Here is a 25960-nt window from a genome sequence, read left to right on the forward strand (position 1 = left end):
ATGACGAAACTGGTCTGAACTGGTCTTGATTCTTCAGTGTGGGACTCTAGCATGGTCCTGTGCTGTAGCTTCCAAGCTTTACTGTTTTATTTTCCTGTAAGTAAAACTTTGTAGAGCTGAAGGGTGACTTCTAGTCATCCAGATTTAAGGGCCAACATTCCTTTAGCCTGTTTTTTTTTATTTCTTGTTGTCTCCATTTGAAGCATTTTAGCAGATGTATGTAACTGAACCTTCATGTTCTTTTGTACCTCCGCTGCTTCTAGCCTTGCCAAATTTATAAAGTCACTTGTTCTAACAAGTCCAAATTGAATGACCTCTCACTTCCCTCGATTTGAAATCCATTGGCCAGTGTTTTGCCCATTCATGCAAATTTACAAGGAGATACTGATGGATTTTATACTGCTTATGATGTCGCATGTTTTTGTGACATCAATGAGTGTAGTTGTGTGACCTTTGAGTCCACTTCTCATGCCTGAAATAAATATGCTGAACTGAAGAGGACCCACTACAGATACATGGTACATCAGTTATCATGTCCAATTGTTCAGATTTCCTCCTTGCTATCACTCTTTCTGTTTCATGCTGATCAGCCAATTTTCCAAGCAGATCACTAATTAGCCTTCAATCTCATAGGCTTTAGCTTTTCATGAACCATCTCTTCCAAGGAACGTCATCAGATGAATTCTGGAAATCCAAAATGATTCCATCTCCGTAACTTTGTTTACCTCTCTTCGATATGGATCACCATTTTAGCCTTTTTTATTTGTTCCTTTAAATAATTTGAATACAATGAAGGGAAACTTAGAGAGCCAAGTTATATTATTTATAGTTTCCACAAAGTATTCCAATCCTTGCAGTGTCTACTGGCATCACATATGTCACACATCAACCGTTAGAGCCAGTGAGTATGGACAAGGCCACAGAAGACAGATAGGCAGTCAGTGTGGCTTCATACCCTCTCCTGGGCAATTTCCATCCTCGAACTAGCGGATACACAGAAACTGACTTTAGTGCTGCAGTTGAGGTCCTTTACTTCAGCATGGCTTTGTCAGATCTCTCATGACTCTCTAATTTATGTATTCCAAAGTTCTTTGTAATTTTGCCTTTGCTGCTTTGGATATTAAAAAAAAGTTAATCTTTCTGTACTTAAAGTAAACACATTTTCCCTCTGATCTCCTGGTGCAGGTGTATGAAGATGAGCTTGTACTGAAGTTTAATTCTTCATTTCAGCAAGCCTATGGAGGGGAGCCTATGGATGTGGAGTTTACATATAACAGGTAAAACTACTAATGCATAGTAGTTGCATCTTGAAAAACCAATTCTGTGGAAAAAGAAACTCACGTTAAAGTAGAAATTGAGCACACATGAATTCACTTAACAAAATGAGTTGGTACAGCCTATGCATTGATTTGGAACATTTTATGTTTCAGAACCTCTACTCGGAGATGCCTCTTTGCTGTGGAACAAGCTATTCATCTTGGTGAACAAGGTATTAATAACTTCTAATCCCACTGTTTCTCGAGTGTCAAAGAAGGAATTGTGGGGAGAGTTCTCCTCCAAAATATAGAAGTAACATTTTGTGTTTTGTACTTGAAGTTTAAAAGGCTGTTAAATATTATAAAATTTCACATAAATCAGCCAAAACTGACATCACACAGCAAGCTAATTTACTCTTTTTTATGTTATATTCATTTATGCCTGTATCATAATATTATTAATCATGTTGAGAAAGAAAAGAAGTTATGGCTTTTCAACCCTTCACCAGGATTCAGATTACACTCATTGCTGTGCATTTGTGATATTTTATTGTGAAGTTTCTTGGATTCTTTGAGAAGATAACTCATTTCATGTGGGAGGGATGCCTACTATTAGGCAAACTATTTATAAACATATATAATTGGAGTGTGTAACAAAGGCAATACAATAATTGTGGGGACTCCTAAACCTTAGACTGGAGTTAGGCACCTGGAACATGAAGTTGTTGAACCAGTTGGTGATAAAGCTATTTTCTGTTTTTGCAATGGGGCAGAGTTAATTAGTAATCTTGATTGTAAAAAAAAAGCAGCAGGGGAGAAAGTGATCATATCTTAATTGAATTCCATTTTAACTTTGGAGGCAACATAATGTGGTCACAAACAAAAATCTTAAATTTAAGCAAAGCTAATTACACCGGCATGAATTGAGAATTGACAAAGGTGGATTGGTTAAATAGAATAGAAAGTATAGTGATAAATATGAAAATGTTTGAAGAAATGACTCAAAGTATTCAACAAGACAAATTTCATTGGAAAAACAAACACTTAGCAGGAAAGGTCCATCCGTGGTCCAACTCTGGAAAATAAAGTTTTTTTATTGGATGAAAAGAAGAAGCATCACAGGTGACAAAGAATAACTGTAAGCTGGAGACTAGCGAAGAGCCACCAAAAAGTTGTTAAAAGGGATAAAATTAGAATATGAAGTATTCTAAAAGTAGAGGTGGAAGCTGTAGCCAGACATTGACGCCTTGGAGGCAGAGATAAGAGCGATTATCATGGGGAATGAGGAAATGGCAAAGATATTGAACAAATATTTTGTGTTTGCCTTCACACTAGAAAACACAAATTGCATACCAGAAATAGAAATTAACCATGGGGCTAAAATAAGTGAGAAATTTTGAGGTAATTAATGTTAGCAGAGAAGTGTTGCAGAAACTTAAAGCACTAATCTCTGACAAATTTCCAAGACCTAGGATTCAAAAACAGCTGCAGAGGTTGCAGATGAGCTGATTATAGCTTTTCAAAAGTTTCTAAATTCGTGGACTGCTAACGTAAATTGGAAGTTAGTAAATATAACAGCTTTACAAAAAACGTGAGTAGAGAAAACCACAGACAGGTTAGTCTGACATCAGTCATTAGGAACATTCTGGAAGCTCTTTTGAAAGTTTTGCTAGTATACTTAAAACATTATAGAATGACCAAGTCAACACAGATTTATGAAAGGAAAATCTTTCTGACAAATGAATCTTTTGAGGAGAGCTGGTAAGGAGAATTGCTTTCACCTCGAGAAGGGCACATGAGATCGGAGGTAATATATTAATATTCATAAAGAATTGGTTATTGGATGTGAAGCAAGAAGGATAAATTGGGACGTTTTCAACTTGTCAGACTGTAACTAGAATACAGCATGGTGTCAATCAATGTAAATGACTTAAATGAAAAGACTTAAAATATCTAATTTTGATATAAAGCTAAGTGGGAATGATAACTATGAGAAGGACAGAGGTTTCTAGAGTTGTAGACAGATTAAGTGAATGTGCAACAAGATTGTGAGTGGATATAATGTGAGGAAGTGAAGAGTTTGTCACTTTGTTAGTGAGAGTAGAAAAGCAGAATACTTTTTTAAGAGGAGTGCAAGTTTGTAAATGTCGACGTTCAGATGAACTCAGGTACACTTCTACAAGCAATATATTTAGAATATAAACATGATTAGAAATTAGGAAAACAAATGGCATATTGGTCTCAATTGCAAGGGGATTGAAGTACATAGTGTGTAATAAGGAAATTTTGTTATGGTTATATCAGGTTTCACTGAGGCAAGACCTGGAGTACCATGTACGGTTTTAATCTCCCTATTTCAAAAAGGATATCCTTACATTGGAGGTGGTCAGTTAACAGTTCATGAGGATGAATGAATTAGACCCATTCTCACTCTGTAATTTAGAATGAGAGATGATCTCATTGAAATATGCACGATTCTGAAGGAGCTTGACAAGGTAGTCTCTGATCCTCTGAAATCCCCTGGCTGGGAATCTAGAAAAAACGGGAGGGGAGATTCTTGGGATAAGGATTAGGGTTAGGACTCGTCTCCTTAGGACTGAGATGAAGAGCATTGATTTCATTTAAATAGATATGAATCTATGGAATACTGTACTCCAAAGAGTTGTTGATGCTCCATTGTTGAATATATGTATGGCTGAGTAGACAAATGTTTTGGTCTCAGGAAATTGGAGGTTATGGGAGTGGAGACTGATGATCATCAATGAATGTACTAAATGGTAGAGCAGACTGAACTCTGTGTGGTCTACCCCGCTCCTATTTCTTATGTTGTTTTTCATGGAAATAAATCTATTTCTAAGCAAGCATTGAATGAATTCTTTGTTTAGTGTTATAAAAATGATCTGCATTTTCATTCAATGCAATAAAATAAAACTACAAGGAAAATGCTGAGAGGTTAACTTTAACAGTTCTATAGCAGCACAAGTTTGAGAAACTAAACCAATCAGCATTCATCAAGCTCACGCCACTTATGGAAGCATTAACTTGTTTGTATTAGGCACATACAGTTTAAACAACAAGGCAGTATAAGGAAGCAAAGTTTTACTGTTCATGATGGCTGGCAAATTCAGGCAGCTCAATTCATGTTTTAACAGGATAGATACTAAAGGAAAATCAGTCACCTTGAAATAATCATAGCAATTGAATTTATAAATAGAAATGCTAAGCATAATAGACTCAATTTTGAGCCTTTGGGTGAAGGAAGGAAACAATGAATGGAAGTTAGAATTTTGCTGGAGAATGATTTGTAATCTGAAGATATTCATAGGGAAGAATTAAGTAATAGGGTTTTTAATATGGGTAACTTGGCAATATATTTTTGTTTCAGGAAATGTGAAATCAGTGGGTGTCTAAAAGATTGCGAAAGTAAATATTGACTCCGTTGCTAATAGCTTCAATTAGATTCTGACATTATCAAGTGTGTTTAATTAGAACTTGAAACAAGTTTTTTGTTTAAAAGACATTGTAGATTGTTGGTGAGGTTGCAAATTGTAAGCGTTTTATACACTCTACATTCAAATATTTTAAACTTGGTTTAGAATCTATGAATCATAATGTGAGGTCAGTCTCTTGAGTTATGGGAGATTGTCAAAGCTGAATTTGCATTTAGAGAAAATATCCAGAGATTTAAATGAGAAGTATACATAGCATGTGAATGGTGTCATGTAGGAGGACAAATCGCATTGCTGGAAATGGTTCTATATTTTTCTCCAACTAGATAATAGACATGTGTAATTGATTTTGGAAAGTGCTGTATTTTTTGGAAAATGAGGTTGACCAGTTTTTCAAAAGAACGACATTTAAGAATGTTATACATAGTTGAGTGAGATTTCATTGAATACAATAGTTCTTGTGTCAGGACTTGGGAGAATATGTTGAATGAAGGAAGGGTTGAATTGATACCATGGTGTTTCACTTGAGCACCTTGAGAGGTTGGGGGAGTAACTGTAATCTTTGGAAAGTTGGATAAATCTGTCCCACTGTAAAACAATAATAAAATTTTTAATTATTAGTTCAATCAGTAATATCCCTTTTATTCATCCAGTTTTGTTTCCAGAGAATGTTGCAGTAAAACCTCCACAGACAGTTACTACATGGGATGATATTTACACAGTTGTGACAAATGAAAGAAACAATTGCTGCAGATTGCAAGGCCAGACTAACAAAGTAAGAATGCTTTCAGGATTCTAAAAATGTTTAAAGATTTTCTTAAGAAGTTAAAAACTGTTTACATTAGTGTGTGTTAAAGATTTCTTGAATTCTACCATAAGTACTTTGTCAACTATACTTGCACGTTGGTCTGGTCTCACTAAGTGTACAAACTGAGCTTTTTCTCTTTCGTGTAAAGGTTGTATTAAGCCAGACATAAGAAAGCAGTGAATTCAGTATTTTTGATTTCTGTCACTAAAATAAAATTTACCCCTAGATATTTTTGGTAAAGAGCCCTGTTTCATATGTTAGCCTCATGAGCCTTGGGAGCTGATGGTGTAAATAATGATCTCCCTGCCTCTGTCAGCACTCCTCATTGTACCTTCATTTTCCCTCTGACTGAGAGAGCTGGCCCACACTCCACTTGCACCTCTTAGGAGCATCAAGGCGTCCTCTGGTGACCACTTTTTCACAATTTTGCAGACTCTCGTTTGAAAAGCACTGATTTGGTGCAATACCTGTGTGATCGCTGGCAATGTAGAAAAGGCAGTCAAAATCCTTCAGATTGTGAATTTTGAGTCTTGGCTTGAGCTGAATTCATTTTTCATCTTAATTCATTAATTCATCCTGATTTAAACAAAAATGTTTAAATGAGCATTTTCCATTTCCGATTTTAATTGCTGCAAGGGGAGAGGGATTTCAATTTCCTTCCTTTATCACATTAAGAACTTACTCTGGAATTTTTTTTGTATGTGAATAGGTAATGATGGCCTCAGCAGGTAAAATTTGCTCGGAGAGTTAGTAATAGAATGAAACCAATGCTTAATATGCAGGAGGTCCACCTAGTCATTTATCCATAATTTTTGCTAATATTATCCAATTAAACAACATGTTAAGGAAGAAACATGGAGGTCAATTTTTTTTAAAATTAAAACAAAGTGGAGCAATTCTGGCTTTAGTGTGAAGTATTAAATATTATTGTTTAAACATTATTCACGGTTTACTACACACATGCTCAAAATAGCAATGCAGTAAATGGAAAATGCATTATTTCGGGCTCTGCTGTACTTTTTTAAACTAGGTTTAACATTAGATATTTTTGAGGCTTCAGGTGTCTTCTATTGAATGGTCAGTTGTGAAGTGTAGTATGTAAATCTGTTTCTAATATATCTTTTATTCACTTGCTGTGACATTGTATTCCTGTACTGTTTTAGGAAAAGGATGTGTCTACGAAATTAAATAGCTCCTGTACAGGTAAGAAGAGCTGTTGCCAAGATGGTGAAAACAAAGTTATGAAGGGAAGGACAACTGAAATGATGTGTACATCTGAAGGATTGTCAGTTGCTGCACACAATGGTGATGGTGAGTGCAAATCACAGTCTTGGATGTGACAGACCAGTAATTATGAAATTCATTTGTGTTGAATACAGAGGTAAAACATTTGCAGTTTGATTTGTAATCCAAAGTTACTGTGTTTCTGACTAGGATATTATTACTGTTATTATCTCATTATTACACTTGCTGCAACATACACAGTATTCAGTCCAGATAGAAAATTGAAAAGCTGGCTGATCTATCTTTGAGACTTTCTTTTAAAATGTAGGCCACATGATTCTACACAGGAGGTCAACATTCAATTTTGCAGCTGATTTTGGAAAATCATATTACAATTAGAATCCCTCAGTGTTGAAACAGGCCCTTCAGCCCAACAAGTCCACACCGATCCTCCGAAGAGTAACCCATCTGGACCCATTCCCCTACCCTATATTTACCTCTGACTAATGCACATGGCCTACACATCCCTGAACACTATGGACAACTTACCATGGCCAATTCACCTAATCTGCACATCTTTGAATTGTGGGAGGCAACTGGAGCACCAGGCGGAATCCCACGCAGACATGGGGACTTGAACGTGGGTCCCTGGTGCTGTGAGGCAGCAGTGCTAACCACTGAGTCACTGTGCCGCCCTATTAGCTCAGTGTTTTAAGGACTGTGTTTTGGCTGTTTTCAGCACCTTCCCCCTGGCCCCAGCATTGTAATGTATTACATTTCCAAACAAGAGAAAGGAATCCGAGCAGCTTTCTGCATCTTCTGCACATACCTGTCCCAACATAAGTTTAAAGAAACTTGAAAGGGTTCAGAAAAGATTTACAAGGATGTTCCCAGGGTTGGAGGATTTGAGCTATAGGGAGAGGTTGAATAGGCTAGGGCTGTTTTCCCTGGAGTGTCGGAGGCTGAGGGGAGATCTTTTAGAGTTTTATAAAATCATGAGGGGCATGGATAGGATAAATAGACAAAGTCTTTTCCCTGGGGTGGGGGAGTCCAGAACTAGAGGTTTAGGGTGAGAGGGAAAAAGATAGAGACATAAGGGGCAACGTTTTTCAGTCAGAGGGTGGTATGTATACGGAGGAAGTGGCAGAGGCTAGTACAATTGCAACATTTAAAAGGCATCTGGATGGGTATATGAATAGGAAGGGTTTAGAAGGAAATTGGCCAGGTGCTGGCAGGTGGGGCTAGATTGGGTTGGGATATCTGGTCGGCATGGATGAGTTGGATCGAGGAGTCTTTCCCTGCTGTACATCTCTATGACTCTATGAACTTCATTAAAAAAAAGTTAATTCAGTCGACGCTAGGCATTACGATTTTAATGCCACCTGCATTTCATTTTCTTGAGAGTTATGCTAACCCATTTTAACACTTTCTAGTCAGACATTTAAACTATAACACTACCTCCAATTTCATCCATCATAATATAGGAGGAAATTATACAGGCAAACAATCCAATGGGCAAGAATGTACTTTCTTTAACTCCCTTCTGAATGACTATCAAAAGTCTGCAGTTAAGAGGATACTTCGTGGTGAATGCAGACCAATACCATATATTGTATTTGGACCTCCTGGCACTGGAAAAACAGTCACTATCCTCGAAGCAATCTTGCAGGTATTTCATTTTTGCTACTTATAGGAATTAGCATAATTTACAATTACACTGGCTGGCTGGTCACAGCCTCTGGTGATTCACGTAGTGTGAATGGATTTGCCCTGTAGTTAAAACAAGTTAATGATCTGTTTAAACAAGGGCACCAGCGCACTTGTATATTTTCTGATTTCATTTTCTTGAATTGGCTTACTATGTCCTACTCTGCCTCCACTAAGATCAGCATTTTCTGTGGAGAAGTGTCTGAGCTTAGTTGCTCTTCTTCATCCCTCACTCCACAGCTAATATTGACAAGTCACTTCCTGAGGAACCATGAGTACCCATGTGCTGCCACAATATGAAAAAGCAGCACATTCACTCTATCAGGCCGGCCAAATTTAATAGTATTATTAAACTCAGGATTGTCAAGGAATGATACCATTTTAAGAAGTCCTTGTTAAGTCAGATTTACTTTATGACGTAAGCAAGTTATCAATATATTTTAGAACTTAGTTCACTTAGCCAATTGTCATAACATTGATAAACAAATGTGATAAGGGCTGTGCATGAAGCTTTAAAATAGCAAATTGCTGTTTCAGCAGAAGATTAATTTAAGTTTATTTTGTTGCCCAATGTGGAGCAAACTCGGTCTTCATACTGTAAAAGGTCTTTTGTTTCTGTTTAGATCCACTTTACTTTACCAGACAGTCGGATTTTGGCTTGTGCTCCATCCAACAGTGCTGCTGACCTACTGTGTTTACGTTTACATGAAAGCAATTTGTTGAAACAAGGAGACATGGTGCGAGTTAATGCCACTTGCAGACCTGCAGAGGTATGATATTTCGGTTTGGATGAAATCTTTAGGAAATAGCTAAATTTGCAGATTTGTACATATAACACAGAAAGGTAGGAAAATAATTTGTGCATAGGACGTAAGGAGGCTACAAGAGAGTATAGATAGATTAAGTGACTGAACAAAAATCTGGGAAAATATTTAATTGCCATTTTGGTAGGCAGAATAAAAAAGAAGCATTTTTTCTAAATCGTGAGAGATTCAGGCTCTAGATGCAGAAGGTTCTGCGTGTTCTACTGTGTGAATTGCAAAGGGTTATTACGCAAGTATGGTAAGTAATTGGAATGCTAATAGAATGTTATAATTTATTGTGATGAGAATTGAACACCAAAATAGGGGTTATGTTTCAGTTATGTAGGGTATTGGTGAATTCACTTATGTGTACAGTGTTGTTTTCCTTGTTTAAGAAAAGATATAAATACAAGGTTTATTAGACTAATACCTAGAATGGATGGGTTAACTTGTGAAAAAATGTTGGACAGGCTATGCTTATGTCCACTGTAGCTTAGAATAGAAAGAGCAACTTAACCCATGATCTTGTATGTTTAGTTATCCTGACTGAATGACTATGGAAAGGATGTTTACTGTTGTAGGAGAATCTAGAGCTATGGGTCCCAGTTTTAAAAAAATATGGGTTTATTTGTTTAAGACAGCTGAACAAACATTCAGAAGATTTTGGAACTCTTCAAAAGATTGTGCAAAGAATCTTTGAATGTTTTTAAGATGGAGATAGAAAGTTCTTGATAAGCAAGGGGGTGAATGGATAATGAGGGTAGTAGGATTGGAGAGTAATCAGATCAGCTATGATCATATTGAATGGCAGAGCAGGCTTGAACAGCTGAAGTGTCGTCTTTTGCTCCTAATTAATTTCTCGTGTGTAGGATCTTTTGTTATGGATGTATGTATAATTTTATTTCAAATTACATCAAATTGTTGACCTTTAAAACTAACAAAATGAAGACAAGTATTCCATTGAGCCCATCAGTTAAAACCTTGGGCCATGTTTATGACACAAATATTCTGATATATGGAATGATACTCTTTCAGAAAGGCCATCCTAGTTTGTAAAATATTTTAATTATACTTACTTTGTTTGTTTTCTTTTACAAAGATAAACTTGTGAATAAAACGAGGCTTTATTGATTCCATTTCCTATAATGCAGCAGGTAAATATTGTACGTCCAGTGGTACTGAGAGTTTACCATCAGGAAAGTTCCAGATTTCATCCCAAATTTGTAGCAAGTTCAGTAGTTTGTTAGCATCACTTGCTGACAGCACTTTATTGTAGATCAATGGTGACATTAGAATTGAGCGTCCAGAACTAATTTCATACATGAAGAATGGCCACATATATTAAAAAAAAATTGTTGTTGGCTCCTTTGGATAGAGAGAGAATTCAAGAAGAGAAATTGCCATTTCAAAAGCCTGGTATTATTGATACAAAATATACCTGGATTTATTAAGTAAATAAATTTCATATTTGATAATTAATGTCTAAATAATTGAGCTTGTGAATTTTTTGGACAATATAGATTTGAACTTTTTAAGGTATTTATATTGACATTATTTTCCTTTTATTTCATTGCGCAATTATGTTATATACTGGAATATTTGCTGTTTTTCCTTAAACTACATTCTGATTATTGATTCTACTGCTGATTATTTTATCAATATCCATGCTTTTAACAAAAAAAAGTAGGAATAGAGATTCACAACCCTCACCCCATCCTTTTTCAAAATAGCCAACACACAAAATTCTGTCCCTACAGTAAATAGCATTGCCTTGTGGAAATGATGACCCATTTAGAGGATATAGAACATTGTAATATTTCCAATGCTTAAAAGTACATAAATATAAATGAATCAGATAAATCTTGTAGAATCATGTTTTGCATTAATTAATACCAGAAAAGGGATGTAAGGCTGACCATTTACTTTCTGATTCTGCCTCTGTTTTTATTTTCCTGCCAGTACATCCCTGAAATTATACAATTGTACAGTAAAGATGGTGAAGATCTTTGGGATGCAGCACGCTGCAGAATAATAATAAGCACATGTAGTACAGCTGGATTATTTTACCAGATTGGATTAAGGTATAAAGAAACATTAAGCCATCTGCTTTAGATTTCTATTTGTATTGTATTTGCATGAAGTGATTCTACATGATACATTTTCCGTGCAGTGTTTATAAATCATTGTACGAATAAATGCAATCTGTTCTAGTTGAGGTGTTGCATTTTTGAAAACGCGTGCAGAGGGTGTAAACTCATGTTTTACAGTATTAAATAGACTGGAGACTGAATCTTAGTTTATTTGGCCAAGTCCAAGTTGCTGGAGGTCTAATGATTCTCTCACTGTATTTCACCAAACTTGCTGCAGTAATTGTCTTCCTGGTCCCTATGGCATATCCTGTGTCCAATTTCCACTCCATCTTTCTACACCCCCTTCCCGGAACAATGGTCCTCGAACAAAGTCCCATGCTCAATATGCTCAGTTTGGAAGTATCCAGTGGTCAGTACGGGACAGGCTATACATAAAGCGGAATTTAAATTGCTTATAAATAATCTTAAGAGCATTTGGGAATGGAGAATCCGAAGCTAGTGATATGCTAGAATCTCATGTTTTGGAAAATTGGATCACTGAAAGAAGTCGAAATTCATTATCTCTGAAGGTCCCCCTTCCTGGAGGTTATGAGAACCATGACAATCTTCCAGAGTTCCTCATTCCAGCTTTATAAAGCAAGATAGTAAAAGTTATCTGGGGCACTGTCATCCAATTTACATCCTTTGTGTTGTCCTGAAAGATTGATGAAGATTGAGTAGAATCTTAAGTCTAAGCTGGATAGCTATAATTATCTACTATTTTTGTTTTTACTTAATCAAAGGATTGGACACTTTACTCATGTTTTTGTTGATGAAGCTGGTCAAGCTAGTGAACCTGAATGTCTCATTCCAATGCTGCTCGTATCGGAGGAAGATGGACAGGTACCATGCAAAAGTAGAAAAAAACAGATTTATTTTTTATTTGTATTGAATAATTATTGCGTTCAGCCTTGAGCTCCTATTAGTATTTCATTAACTTGGCTTTTTTGCCACATGCAAATTTCCACTCTGGTCGTACTTCTCCCAAATGGCTTTCAGATAGGCATTGCAGAAAATGGGAAGTAAGTTGAAATTGATCACTACAGCAGTCGTATATAGCTTGCTGTAAGTAGGTCTGTCAGAATTGTGAACAAGGTTGTACTGTTAGGTTGGAATTTAGGGGGATGAGTAGTGACTTGATCAAAGTTTTCAAAGTATTACAGTGAACAGATAAGATAGGTAGAAACTATTTACAAGGTTCGGAAATATGGGTTGGGGACATAACCTACAAATTATAGTCAGACCTTCAGGAGTGAAATTAGGGAATGCTTCTATAGACAAAACATTTGTAGAAGTTTGAAACTTTCTCCCACAAACAGCAATTGCTGCCTGTTCAACTATAATTTTTAAACCTCAGATTGTTAGATTTTTAATATCCAAAGGTATTAAGAGAGATGGGGTTAAGAGCAAGTAATTGCTCAGAAAAAGTCTCGCTCATGAAAAGATTGGTAACAAAGCCAAAAGCGCTGAACTCTTCGCTTAAGTGATGAGGTGGTGACAGTTCCCCGGCATCAAGGTAGCATTTGACTAAGCGTGGCATCAAGGAACCTTAGTAAACTGGGGTCAATAGGAATCATGGAGAAAACTCTCCATTGGTTAGAGTCATGTTTAACACCAAGAAAGTTAGTTGCAGTTATTAAAGGTTAACTATTTCACTCCCAGAATATCTCTGCAGAAATTCCCCAGGGTAGATATTTTCTAATCAATCTGTTCACAGATATTATTACATGTTTCTGAAGCAGGTGGGAGCTAAACCTGAGCCTTTTGATTCAGAAGTAGGGACACTAGCATTCCACCACAAGAACCTTTCTTTTCCTAAGGTAGAGACCTAGGCCCAGTGATCTTCAGCTGTTTCATTAATGACCTTCTTTCATCATCAGATCAGAAGTGGGGAAGTTCACTATTGATCCCATGTTCAGCATCATTTACAACACCTCAGATCTTTATTGCAGATTTGGATAATGTTGTCAAAGAAGCCTTGGCGAGTTGGTGCAGTACATCTCGTAGATAGTACATATTGTTGCCACTGAAGTAATTTCTGTCCAGAGGCAGCAAGACTCGAACCACACGTAGGCTTGGGCTAACCTGCATTAACCATCTAAAACAAGAGGAAATCTAGCAATGTTCCCTTGATATTCAATGACATTACCATTGCTATATCCTCTGCTTTCAACATGGGAGCGACCATTAACCAGAAACTGAACTGGACCAGGAGTACAAATATTATAGCCACAGGAGCAGGTTAGAGACTAGGAATTCTCACCATCTGACTCTTCAAAGCATGTCCACCAACTACAAGGCACAAGTCAGGAGTATGATGAAATACATTCCCCTTGCCTGAATGTGTGAGCTTCAACAATACTCGAGCTCAACAACATGCAGGACCTACATGATTGACACCCTATCTGCTTTGAACACTACAACACTGGAACAGGCCCTTCAGCCCACCATTCCTGTACCTACCATGATGCCATTCTAAGCTAATACTATCTGCCTGCACGTGGTCAGTATTCCTCTGTTCCCTGCCTGTTCTCGTGTCTGTCTAAATACCTCTTAAATTTATCAATCATATCTGTTTCTACCACGTATCTTAGCAGTGTGTTTCAGGCATTTTTGTGTAAGAAGACACATTTCCTTGCACACCTCCTTTCAACTTTTCCCCTCTCACCTTAAATTTATGCCCTCTAGTATTTGACATTTCCACCCTGGGAAACAGCCTCTGATGGAGTTGCGAAAACAATCTAAGTTTGTCCAACGTCTCCTTAAGTTAATGCACTCTAATCTAGGCAACATTCTGATAAGCTGCTTTTGCACTCTCTCCAAAGCCTCTACATCCTTCCTATAGTGTGGCAACCAGAACTGTGTACAGTACTTCAAATGTAACATAACCAAAGTCTTGTACAGCTGCAACATATATAGCAGCTGTTCTTTTCAATGCCTTAGCTGATGAAGGTAGACATAGTATAGGCTGTCTTTATCACCTTATCCACGTGTGTTGCCGCATCTTGGACCTCAAAATTCCTTTGTATATCAATGCTCCTAAGTGTCCTGCCATTTACTGTGTATTACCTAAACATTCACACTCTCCACTACTAAGTCATAGTGGCAACAATGTGTACTATCTATGAGATGCACTGCACCAACTCACCAAGGCTTCTTTGACAGCATTATCCAAATCTGCAATAAAGATCTGATTGGGCAGTGTCAGCAAGGATTTGTAAATGGGAAATCACACTTGACACACACTTTAATGTATGCTGCAGGAGTTTTGTTAGCAAACTCAAGCACGTGGGATAGGCAGTGATATACGGAAATAGATTAAGTTTTGGCTAACAAGAAAAATCTGAGTAAGAAGCAGCTACTGCTTCTTAAATGCTAAGAGATTAAAAAATGTAAAGGGACCTGGGTGGCCTCAACGATACATCACTAAAGGCTAACGTGCAGGTGCTGCAAGATATTACATAGGCTAATGGCATTTAGCTGTAATTGTAAGAAGATTTGAATAAAGAAGTAACAAAGTCTTGCTTCAGTTATATAGAACCTTGATTAGACTGCACTTGAAGCAGTACGTGCATAGCTTAGCTCCCCTTACCTTAGGAAGGATATCATTGCTATTGAGGGAGTGCAGCAAAGGGTCACCAGACTGTGTATGAAGAGGGATTGGGGAAATCGGGACTGTGCTTTCGAGAGTTTTGAAGAATGAGAGATAATCTTGTTGAAACCTGCCACATGCTTAAAGGTATAGACTGGTAAATACAGGTAAAACTTTTCCCCAGTTGGGGAGTCTAGAACTAGGGGGAACAATTTCAAAATAAGGGGAAAGCCATTTAAGACTGAGATGAGGAGAAATTTCTTCACTCAATTGTGAACCTTTGAACTCTCGACTCCAGAGGACTTGAGAGGAGTAGCCATTGAGTATGTGTAGAGAATTATAGATTTCTGAATACCCATGATGTAAAGAGATATGGTGATGGTGTGAGGAAAGGCACTGAATCATTGGATAAAAATCATCTTAAAAAGGCCACAGGCTCAACAAACTCAGATGCTGTATGACTGGCTGTGCTTTTCTAGCACCACTCTAATCTATACACAGGCTCAACAAGCTGAATGGTCTACTGTCCCTAACCTCTACTGATAAGAGAAACAAAGACAGCAAATGCATGTGAGCATCATCACCTACAAGTTCCTTTCCCAGCCCCACAACATCTAGATTTGGAATTATGTTACTGTTCCTTCACAATTACTTTCACCTTGAATTTTGGCTCCCTTACCTGCTCCATTTCAACATCATTGCCCTGTACCTAATGAACTGCATTGGTTTAAGATAGCAGATCTGCATTACCACCTTGAGCAGTTAGTAATGGGTAATAAATGTTGCCTAACTCGCACGCCCCATATCCATGAATAAATTTTTACAAATAGTTATGTTTGCATATATGCTGAAATCGTGTTGAATTGAAGTACAGATTCTAGGGCTAATTGGCCTGTTCCTGTTCCTATATTCTAAAACGTCATAATGGATTATTGCTTTAAAGCTGTTACTTTGTAGCATCATTTTCCAAGTTATTCATAATTTTGATTTGGCCACTTGCCGAAAATGAAAATGAACTATGAAGTAATATCTAAAGTATAGTTAATCAACCATGAGTTTTTACCCCTTTCATTGCCCCCAAATCCCTGGTGCTCTTAAACAGAGTTCAGCTCCAATTTACTTTGTACACTCATGGACTTCGAGCCAGAATCCTTAGTTGTGATGTTTTAAATGGAATGTCATTCCATAGTGTCTTAATTGTTTTCTCCAGTTGTTACACCTACCTCTAACTCCCAGCCAATAGATCTCTGAAACTTCAGTGAAGTTCACTTCACTTCAATTGTTTTCAATTTGCTAACACATTTAGAATTGGGATTCTTTTTTCTTTGACCAACACAAACTATGTTTTAGTTTTCCATACTTGAGGGAGTAGTGAATAAATGAGAGAAGGCTTCTGTAATTTGCAATGTGACCAGCCTGGTACCATACTTTATTATTAAACCTACAGATTGTGCTTGCTGGAGACCCAATGCAACTGGGTCCAATAATAAAGTCGAGAATTGCTTCAGCTTATGGTCTGTCTGTTTCACTTTTGGAGCGATTAATGGCACGTCCTTCATACTGTAGAGATGAAAACTTTGCTGCATTTGGATCCTACAGTCCTCTTTTGGTGAGTTTAGTCTTTGTCTGCAGTAGCCAACTGCTAGAGTCATGTTGATCCATCTTCCATCTGTATGCACAGTGCAAAGTGATTGGTTTCTGTTTCCGTCATTTTGTACAGCTACTCTATTTTCATATCTTACTAAAGTATAATGTTACTTGTCATCAAGTGAGAAGGCTTTGAAAGTTTCTTTTCTGTTTGTATACATTAAGCTAATATCAGTGTTTAAGAGATCAGGGACTCTGCTGAAAAATTGATACTTGGAAATACAGATTATAGGAAGCTGTCTGACAGAATTTCAAACAAGAAGTCATTTGCTGTTAATAGAAACAGGCTTATTTTGATCTTAATTCACTTTTTGTATTATTTGCTTCTGATGATAGAGGAACCATAGGTTATGCTTTCAATTGGTGTTGGACAAAGTATTAAAAAAAAGCAATTATACTTCGATTTTCTTTACAAGATGGGGTCTCACACTAGGAGGGCTGAAGTTGATGCCCACAGAGGTATTTCAGTGTGATGTGTCTCCAGATGGAAACTCTCAACCTCTAGACAGACATCTAGATAACAATGCTGTACTGGTATGTAGAAAGAGGAGATCATTGGTTGAGGTAGTTAACTCAAGTAAATAGTTTTCTACAGAAAGGAAGCAACTATTTTAGGGCAACGTTTGGGGGCGTTGCACATACATCTGATTCTGTTTGCTTACAAGCAAATTGCAGAAGTTCCCAATTGAATGAAAACAAGAATACAAGAAGTATTAGTTGGTTTCAAGCAAAATGTAGACTTGCACTGTGGTATTTCAATATCATAGAAAGTAATTTGTGAAAAAGATTGGTTTACAAACAAATCATCTCTTGCATTGAAAAATAACAAAATGTCAATATGATATCTTTGTAGGTAGGGTTACATTTTGTAGTAAATTCATGGCACTTTCAGCATAGTACATAATTAGGTTTCTCATGGCAAATTAGAATATAGGCTAGAAATGAGATTCTCCCATTTGTTGGGATCATAATTTCTGATGACAGCTATCTGAATGGATCCTGTGCTGCACTGCTGACTGCAACAAAGCGAGAGGCACTGCACGTTACAGGGAAAGCTGAGGAGTATTCTGAACAAAAAAAACGTGCTGCAGCATAATCTTTAAGAAAGGAAATCCTGAATATCACAGACTGATCAGTAATCACTTTGGAGGAAAGATCAAAGAAGGTGCTGAATCATGTCTAGGAAAGGACTTTGCTCTTCACCACCAGCAGGCAGTGGTCAGAGAAATAGAAAGCAGAATGCATGATTTAATTAATTTCTACCAAAATTATTCAACAATTAATATATTTCTCACTTTATTCCTGTCACTGTCTTGTTACTAGTCACCAATTTTCTAATATTAGGGCGGTACAGTGGCTCAGTGGTTAGCACTGTGCTTCACAGCACCTAGGACCCAGGTTTGATTCCACCCTCTAGTGACTGTGTGGAGTTTGCATGTTCTCCCTGTGTCTGTGTGGGTTTCCTCCAGGTGCTATTGTTTCCTCCCACAATCCAAAGCTGTGCCAGGTGAATTGCCCATGCTAAATTGCCCATAGTGTTCAGGGATGCACAGGTTAGGTGCATGTCTAAGGGGTAAATGTAGGGGAATGGGTTTGGATGGAATACTCTTCGGAGGGTCAGTGTGGACTTGTTGGGCCGAGGGACCTGTTTCCACACGGTAGGGATTCTAATTCTAATTTCCTGTATCTTTCAAAAGGCTAAGGCATAAATCATTTTGAGAGTTTGACAAAATAGAGAGTTATTCTAAAAAGAAAACTGATACAGGAATCACTAGACTCTGAGAACCTGTGCATTTCAATTCAGTAATTTGCAGATTATGTTACTATTATTTGCATGTGAATCTGCCAATATCTTTTGCCAACCCAATCAGTTCTATTGGCAAGAGCCATCTGTTTTGAATTCTCGCATATACTATTTTCAATTAACGCTATTTTTGATTGATTTTAGTTTTCTTGAAAATAATTTTTAGGTGAACAGATTACTATAAAGAGAAGGACGAGTGGTCTTATAGAGAATTATACATATGTTACTCTCAATTTAAAAAATATGACTGAAATTTAACTTCCCTCCTCTTTATAGGTGACAAAGCTAGTGAATAATTATCGGTCACATTCATCTTTACTTGCCCTGCCTTCTAAGTTGTTTTATCATGAAGAGCTAAAGATGTCTTCAGATCAGTCTGTGGTCAACAAGTTCTGTAACTGGGAAAAATTGCCCAGGAAAGGATTTCCGATAATTTTTCATGGATTGAGGGTATGCTCATGAAGCCTTAAGAAATGTCTTAAACTTAATATACTTTTTTCCTAAGTGAATCATTTCATATTACATGATTATAATTTCAATAGTGTTATATAGAATGAGAATTGTATTCATCCAATTCCCCCAATCATCAAATCATTTTGCGATAACATTTAACTTTTTAAAATAAAATTAATGCAGCTGTATTTTCTTAATCAACTGAAATCACAATAGCGCACATGGTATTTATTCACTGATGGATCATGCTTATGATGGTCTTAAGCTAATCTGTTTTTAATGGTGTTTGTTGTGAAGTAAATGTCAGCCAGGATACAGGGAGAACAGTTTTGGAGTATGATTATAGATCGCTCACAAGTTAAACTGAAATAACTCAGTGGTGAGAATGTCACTGGGCAAAGCAAACTTTAAAGGATACAGTTTGATCCCTGTCTGTACTCAGCTTGTTATTCTCTTTAAGTATGGTTGTGTCAGTTGACATGCAGTTCTTTAGACAACTGTTTGACAGCAAAAAAGATGCTAGAAACAGTTAAAGCTGTTTAATAACCACCTCCTTCATAGCAATTGATCTGACCCTTGATACACTACATACTAGAAATTGTGGAAAATCAGGACCTGCTTGTAACAGTGTTAAAATACTCTGTCACCATTCAGGCCAGATTAAAATAACAGACCTGTATGGTGACAAGGTATTTTAACCTGACCTGTATGGTGACAGGGTTAAAATACCCTGTCACCATTCAGGCGAGGTTAATATTTTATTTTACTTCATTTCAGGCAGAGCTGTGACTTATTATGTTCAATTCTGGCCACTACAGTTTAGAAAAGATGTGAAGACTTTAAAGGGATGCAAAAAAAATTGAGAATGATTTCATTGATGATGGACCTCAGTCACATGAATTGGTTGGAGAAGCTGAGTTTGTTGTCCTGGCAGTAAGTTGAAGGTGATTTATTACATATGCTCAAAATTGTGAGGAGTCTAGACAGAGTATATGGGAAGAAATAGTTCCCATTGGCAGAGAAGTCAGCAATTTAAAATGTCTGCCAAAAGAAGCAATGGTGACAGTAGAACCAAAATTATTATATAGTGAATGGTGAGGCTCTGGAATACGATGCCTGAGAATGTGGTGAAGACAGATTCTGTTGTCGTTTTCAAAATAACATTTAATAAGCACCTGAAGGATTATGGAGGGCTAACCATGGAGACAAAGGCTGTGGGAGTAGGCTGGGAGATGGAGTTCAGGCCTCATCATCTATGATCTTGGCAAATTGCTCAACAGTCTCAAGAGACCAAATGATCTACTCCTGCTCCTGGTATTCTTGCATATTCCTTTGTAATTTTTTATGTGTTGTGAAAAACAACCTAATTTCCTCAAATGGAATGACAGAGGAAGTGACAAACTCTTGTAGCTCTATTAAAAGCATGTTACATCTCCCTGACAATGATGTACCATGTGTACTTACATTCACTGTTATAAACCTTGTTACAAATTGTCATTTCTGTCCTTAAATAAGTGACAAACATTAACAGAAATAGCTTTTTGGATGCTTTATTCTTGCAAGTCACATCTCATTCTAATTTTGTAATCGCTGTTAATTGAAATAATTTGTTAAAATTTCAGGGAAATGAAATGAGGGAAGGTAGCAATCCATCATGGTTCAATCCTAAAGAGGCAGTTCAAGTAATGCGTTACTGCTGTCTCCTGGCAAAACACTGTACAAACCCAGTAAAACCTTCTGAGATTGGGGTCATTGCACCCTATCAAAAACAGGTAGGTACATTCGCGATATCATGTAATAACATTCGTTCTTCTACTTCAGCCTTAAGTGGAAGCAAGTGACTTTCCAGCTATCTATTCACCTTGCAATTGTGTTTGTTGCCTGCTTCTGACTTGTACCCCTACTAAAGTATGTCAAATCAAGGATCAAAACACTGAGAATAATTTGGATATTATTTGCCTTTTGTATTATATTCTGAACTAATTTGGCAAGAGAAAATACAGGGAAATGGCCCTATTAATAAACTGGGAGCATAAAGTTGTAGAACTAAACTGTTCCTTTTCCTCATACTTCGATCATTATAAGTTCAAGTATATGTGTTAATGTATTTTTAATTGGTATATGCAGGTACAAAAGATCAGAATTCTTCTCCGAAGCGGTTATCTCTCTGACCTAAAGGTTGGATCTGTTGAAGAGTTTCAAGGCCAGGAGAAATTAGTCATAATTGTGTCAACAGTAAGATCTATTACTATGTGTTAACTTGACATTTTAAATGACAACAGTCCAGACGCATTTATGGATGGTATTAAAATGGAAATAATACTGTGCCTTGAATTTTTTTTTAAAACGCACACATTAGATATACTCAGGAGGTCAGGCAGTATATGTGGAGAAAAAGAGTTATCATTTCAAGTTGATAACCCTGATCCTTGCATTTCAGTTTAGCGTTACAGCCAGAACATCTCAGATCTACATTTCTATCCTTGTTAATATTTATTAAATGTAAATATTTTATCCATAAATTCTCTTCAACCTATTTATTGTTTGACCACTTGATAAATGTTACACTCCATATACGCATATGCATCTGCAATGGAAATGTTTTGCTTAGAGATAATAGATAATAATTTCAACATGCTAACACATTATTATACATTGGAGATAGCATTTATACTTGTGTAATTATACAATTATTGCAACATTCATTGCAATGGTACAAAATATACATGAGTATTCACCCTGTAATCTGAAGATGAAGTTAAATAATAACTTATCAAAATTAAATAGCTGAAAATGAACAGATCAGTCTTTGAAAAAGGAAGTTGAGCCAGTTTACCACCTCTTACTTTTTTCTTAGATTATGACTAGACTGCTCAGAATTTCCAGCATTTACTAACTTTATTTCAGATTAAAAATATGTGACACTTTTCTATCATTAATCACTGCTGTCCTAGTCATAGTCATACAGTGCAGAAGAGGTCCTTCAGACAATTGAGCCTGCACTGACCAATCTATACTATTTCCATTTTCCAGTACTTGGCCCACAGCCTTGGATGATAAGACATATCAAGTGCTCATACATATAAAGGCTGTGACTTTTCCTGCCCATACTATTCTCCCAGATTCTCTTCTGAGTGAAGATCTTTTTTTCTGAAATCCTCTCTAAACCTCCTGCCCTTCATCTGAGCAACCTGTCTATATCTCTATGTAACATAATCCATAGAATACCTATAGTGTGGAATCAGACCATTTGGCCCATCGAGTCCTACCTTATCCCTGTAATGTTGCTAATGCACCTAACCTACGTATTCCTGAAATCTATGGGTAGTTTAGTATGGCAAATCCACTTAACTTGCACATCTTTGGACTATGGGCCTTCTTCCTTGTTATTAAATATCTGACCAATCTTGGTGGTATCCACAAACTTGCTTATTATCTCTTTCTCTGCCCACCATCAATATTCTCATCTATATTGTTGATAGATATCAAGAAGGGACCCAGCACTGATTCCTGTGGTATGCCATTGGGAACTGGCTTCCAGTCACAGCAACAGCTTTCAACCACCACTGTCCTGCCACAAAGTCAATTTGCCAACTTACCCTTGATCTTGTGTACTTTTAGATTCTGTATCAGTTTATATTGTGAGACTTTTTGACAAAGGCTTTGCTGAAATCCGTACTAACTGCACACTACCCTGCTCTGCGCACCTGATCACCACCTCAAAAAATTAATTCAAATTTGTTAGGTATGACCTCCCTCTAATAAAGCCATGCTGACTATCCCTGATCAAACCTTGCTTCTCCAAATGGAAATTAATTCTCTATTTCAGAATTTTGTCCACATTTCTCCACCACTAATGCTAGACTCCTTGGTCTGTAATTCTCTGCCACCCTTCTTGAAAAATGGAACCATATTAGCTGTCCTTCAGTCCTCTGACACCTTACATGTGGCCAGAGAAATACTAAATAGTTGAACCCCTATAATTTCCTCCTTCGCCTCCCACAGCAGCCAGGGATACAACTCATCTGGACCTGAGGATTTATCTACTTTTAAGCCTGCAAAAACCTCCAGTACCACCTCATTCCCTAAGTCAATCTGGTCAAGAATGTAACAGTCCTGAAAGCCAAATTCTGCATCTATGTTCCCCTCATCACAAACGATGACAAAAGTGAAGCACAAATTTAGCACCCTCTTATCGTTCTCTGGCTTCACAAACAGATTGTTCCTAATCGGCTCTACTTTTTGCCTGGTTGTTCTCTTCCCCGTTAATATACTTGTAAAATATCTTGGGATTCTCCCAAATTTTGTTAAACATTTTTCACACTTTGTTCTCCTAATTCCAACATAAGATTCCATCCCCTCCGCGCGCCCCCCCCACCTTGTACTCCACCAAGGCCTCCACTGATTTCCTGTCTTTGCACCTGCTGAAAGCCTCCATTTTGTTTCTCTCTCTCCTCCTTATCCAATCCTGAATGTTCCTGAACACCAAGGGTCCTCTGGGCTTGTAGCTCTTAAATGTCACCCTAAAGGGAGCATGTTAGGCCTGTACTCTCCATTTTCTTTTTGAATGCCCCCACTCCCCAGTGCTGTGCTGTAGATTTTCCCACAAGTAGCTGTTCACAGTCCCGGAGTGCTTTATAACATATGATCTAACATCTTAATCACCTATATTTTGCATTAATCAAACATTAAAATGTTTTGAAAATCAACCTCTTTAAAATAATACATATATGTCTAACTTGTAACTTTTTAAAATATGTGTTGGTATTGACTTTGGTGTTGGTGGATAAAGTTTAGAAAACAGTTGTGCAGGAAAGATGCTTAATAAATTGGACACTTTCTCAACTTCCAAGACCAAAGAAGGTATTCTTAAATGGTACAAAAACAAAGTGCTGGAGAAACTCAGCAGGTCTGGCAGCATCTGTAGAAAAAAAACACCATGACTCTTTTGAGTCCAATGACCCCTCATACATTTCTCTTTACATATGTGACCAGAACTGCTGCATGTCTCCAGCACTTTGTTTTTGTCCCAGATTTCCAGCAGTTATTTGTTTAATTCTTAAATGGTAATTGTTTTAAAATAGAACTTAAGCTGCAGGTGATGTTTAAAGGGAGAAGTTGTGTAATTGCCAACATTAGGCTCACAAATCAAGCAAGAACCTAACTAGCTTGTGTGTCTAATTTCATTTAAAATAAAATATTAGTATCATGGAAGTGGCAATCACTACATTTTCCTCCCATCCCTTGCTGTAAGTTAAGACGATGATGAGTGAAACTACTGAGGTAGTGGTGGGAATTGTGGTTATTAACCATTTAATCAGATTTTGGGTTCTGCCAAAGTCATGATAGTAGATCAAGAAAACACCTTTAAAATTCTAGGATTTGACTCCCACAGTCTCCAGCACTAATTATTGGTTTGTAGCACAAGCGCTTTATTGTTTGGTTCCAGCTAAATATTATTTTGCTTTAAGAAACAAGTTCCCTTCATCCTTCTGAGAACAAATATATTTGATCTATTGGTTTTATTTATTGTCACGTGTACCTAGGGGAACTTTGATTATCCAAACGTGATGGGCGGGCACTATTTCGTTAGGATAATCAATTATTCAGTTAATCGATTAAATGCCTTTCCTTTTGGGGCTCGGAGTTTTTAAAGTCTGCTCCTCATTCAGGAGATTGCAGAAGCACACAGCGTGCAAGGCCCCACCCCTGACCCCATGCAACACTCCTCCTCCTCCTCCTCCCCCCCCCCCCCCCCACCCACCCAACCCCGTACACACCCGCTCCCACTCTGGGGCAGCTGGACTGTACACCAACATCAAGACTGCTGCTGCTTTTGTGGGCTAAATAGCGCACGCACACAGACACCTTTTTTACTGCAACTTTTTGACAGGTTCCATGTTTGCCCTGTACAGGACAATGTTGGAGAGATTATCCGGGGAAGGGGGGTTTAGGGTACACCCCTCTGTAGAACTCCAGGGAAAGTGGGGGGAGAGAGAGGGGGTGGGCAGTCCGTCATTTGGAGATGGTGCCTGTTTAGTCACTGTAAATAAAAGACCTGATCACATTTGGAAACACGCCTTTGTAATGTTTCCATCGGATCTGGAGATCTCCTTCGGATAATCCAATTTTCGGATAATTGGTATTCGGATAATCGAGGTTCCCCTGTATAGTGAAAAGCTTTGTTTGCGAGCAGTATAGGCAGATGATAGGAAGCAAGGACATACAAATCATAGGGTGAAAAAAACACTTGGACAGAGTAAGGCATACAGGTTACATCACACAGGACATGCAGTAGACAAATCTTAAGTTTGATAAACTTTTTGAGAAGACTTGTCAAACTTGTTAGATGATAGGCAGTGCAGTGTCATTTTTCAAGAAGGCCTTCAGCATGTTTTGAAACAATGTATTAATAGAACTTCAGTGTTTCTAAGCATCCACTCTCAATCTGTTAAAATGCAACATTTCAGAACAAGCATTTCACAAGGTGGATCATTTCTTCATTGACCATGTGAGATGTGTTTTAGATGTTCTTTATACAAATTCATTTGTAAGTCATCAATATACCTTGATACCTACATACAAATCCTAATTGGAGACAAATCAAACCATGCCTCCCTCCACAAATAGTAAAGCTGTTCCAGTTCAATATTTTTCAGATGTTTCTTTTCTTAAAATATTTCATGGCAGCTTAACAAATATATTACATACATACAAAATTAATATACAGCTTTATGGTTATGCTTAGTACGGTGCAGTTTTATGTTTGTCTTTTTGAATGTAAACATAAAAAAATCATAAGTAGTTTCAACATTAACAAATGCTTTGTACAGGTACGGTCCAGTGAAGAAAATCTGGCTGAGGACACGCGTTATGTTTTGGGGTTTCTTTCCAATCCCAAAAGATTTAATGTGGCTATCACTCGAGCAAAAGCACTATTGATTGTGGTTGGTAATCCACATATTCTTCTCAAGGTGGGTGAATTTCTGACATTGAGTCTTGATTTTGCTTTAATCTCTTTGTTTACTTGATTTCTAAAGTTGGAAGAGGATCTGTGTATGTCTTAGCATCTTAACATTAGACTAAAA

General features: G+C 37.3%; 1 protein-coding gene across 1 annotated transcript in view; it reads left to right on the forward strand.

Moving 5' to 3' along the window:
• mov10l1 (Mov10 like RNA helicase 1) overlaps positions 1 to 25960 on the forward strand; it is a 63466-nt gene that overhangs the window by 30529 nt on the left and 6977 nt on the right. Inside the window, exons 11-23 of the mRNA XM_072562590.1 lie at positions 1186 to 1277; positions 1431 to 1489; positions 5359 to 5480; positions 6677 to 6824; positions 8222 to 8406; positions 9068 to 9214; positions 11207 to 11328; positions 12120 to 12219; positions 16416 to 16577; positions 18696 to 18869; positions 20495 to 20644; positions 21000 to 21107; positions 25706 to 25846. Coding sequence (XP_072418691.1) covers positions 1186 to 1277; positions 1431 to 1489; positions 5359 to 5480; positions 6677 to 6824; positions 8222 to 8406; positions 9068 to 9214; positions 11207 to 11328; positions 12120 to 12219; positions 16416 to 16577; positions 18696 to 18869; positions 20495 to 20644; positions 21000 to 21107; positions 25706 to 25846 — 1710 coding nt within the window. The remainder of the gene's footprint in view (positions 1 to 1185; positions 1278 to 1430; positions 1490 to 5358; positions 5481 to 6676; positions 6825 to 8221; positions 8407 to 9067; positions 9215 to 11206; positions 11329 to 12119; positions 12220 to 16415; positions 16578 to 18695; positions 18870 to 20494; positions 20645 to 20999; positions 21108 to 25705; positions 25847 to 25960) is intronic.

This window comes from Chiloscyllium punctatum, chromosome 44 (genome assembly GCF_047496795.1).
Source record: "Chiloscyllium punctatum isolate Juve2018m chromosome 44, sChiPun1.3, whole genome shotgun sequence".
NCBI classification, from domain to species: Eukaryota; Metazoa; Chordata; class Chondrichthyes; order Orectolobiformes; family Hemiscylliidae; genus Chiloscyllium; species Chiloscyllium punctatum.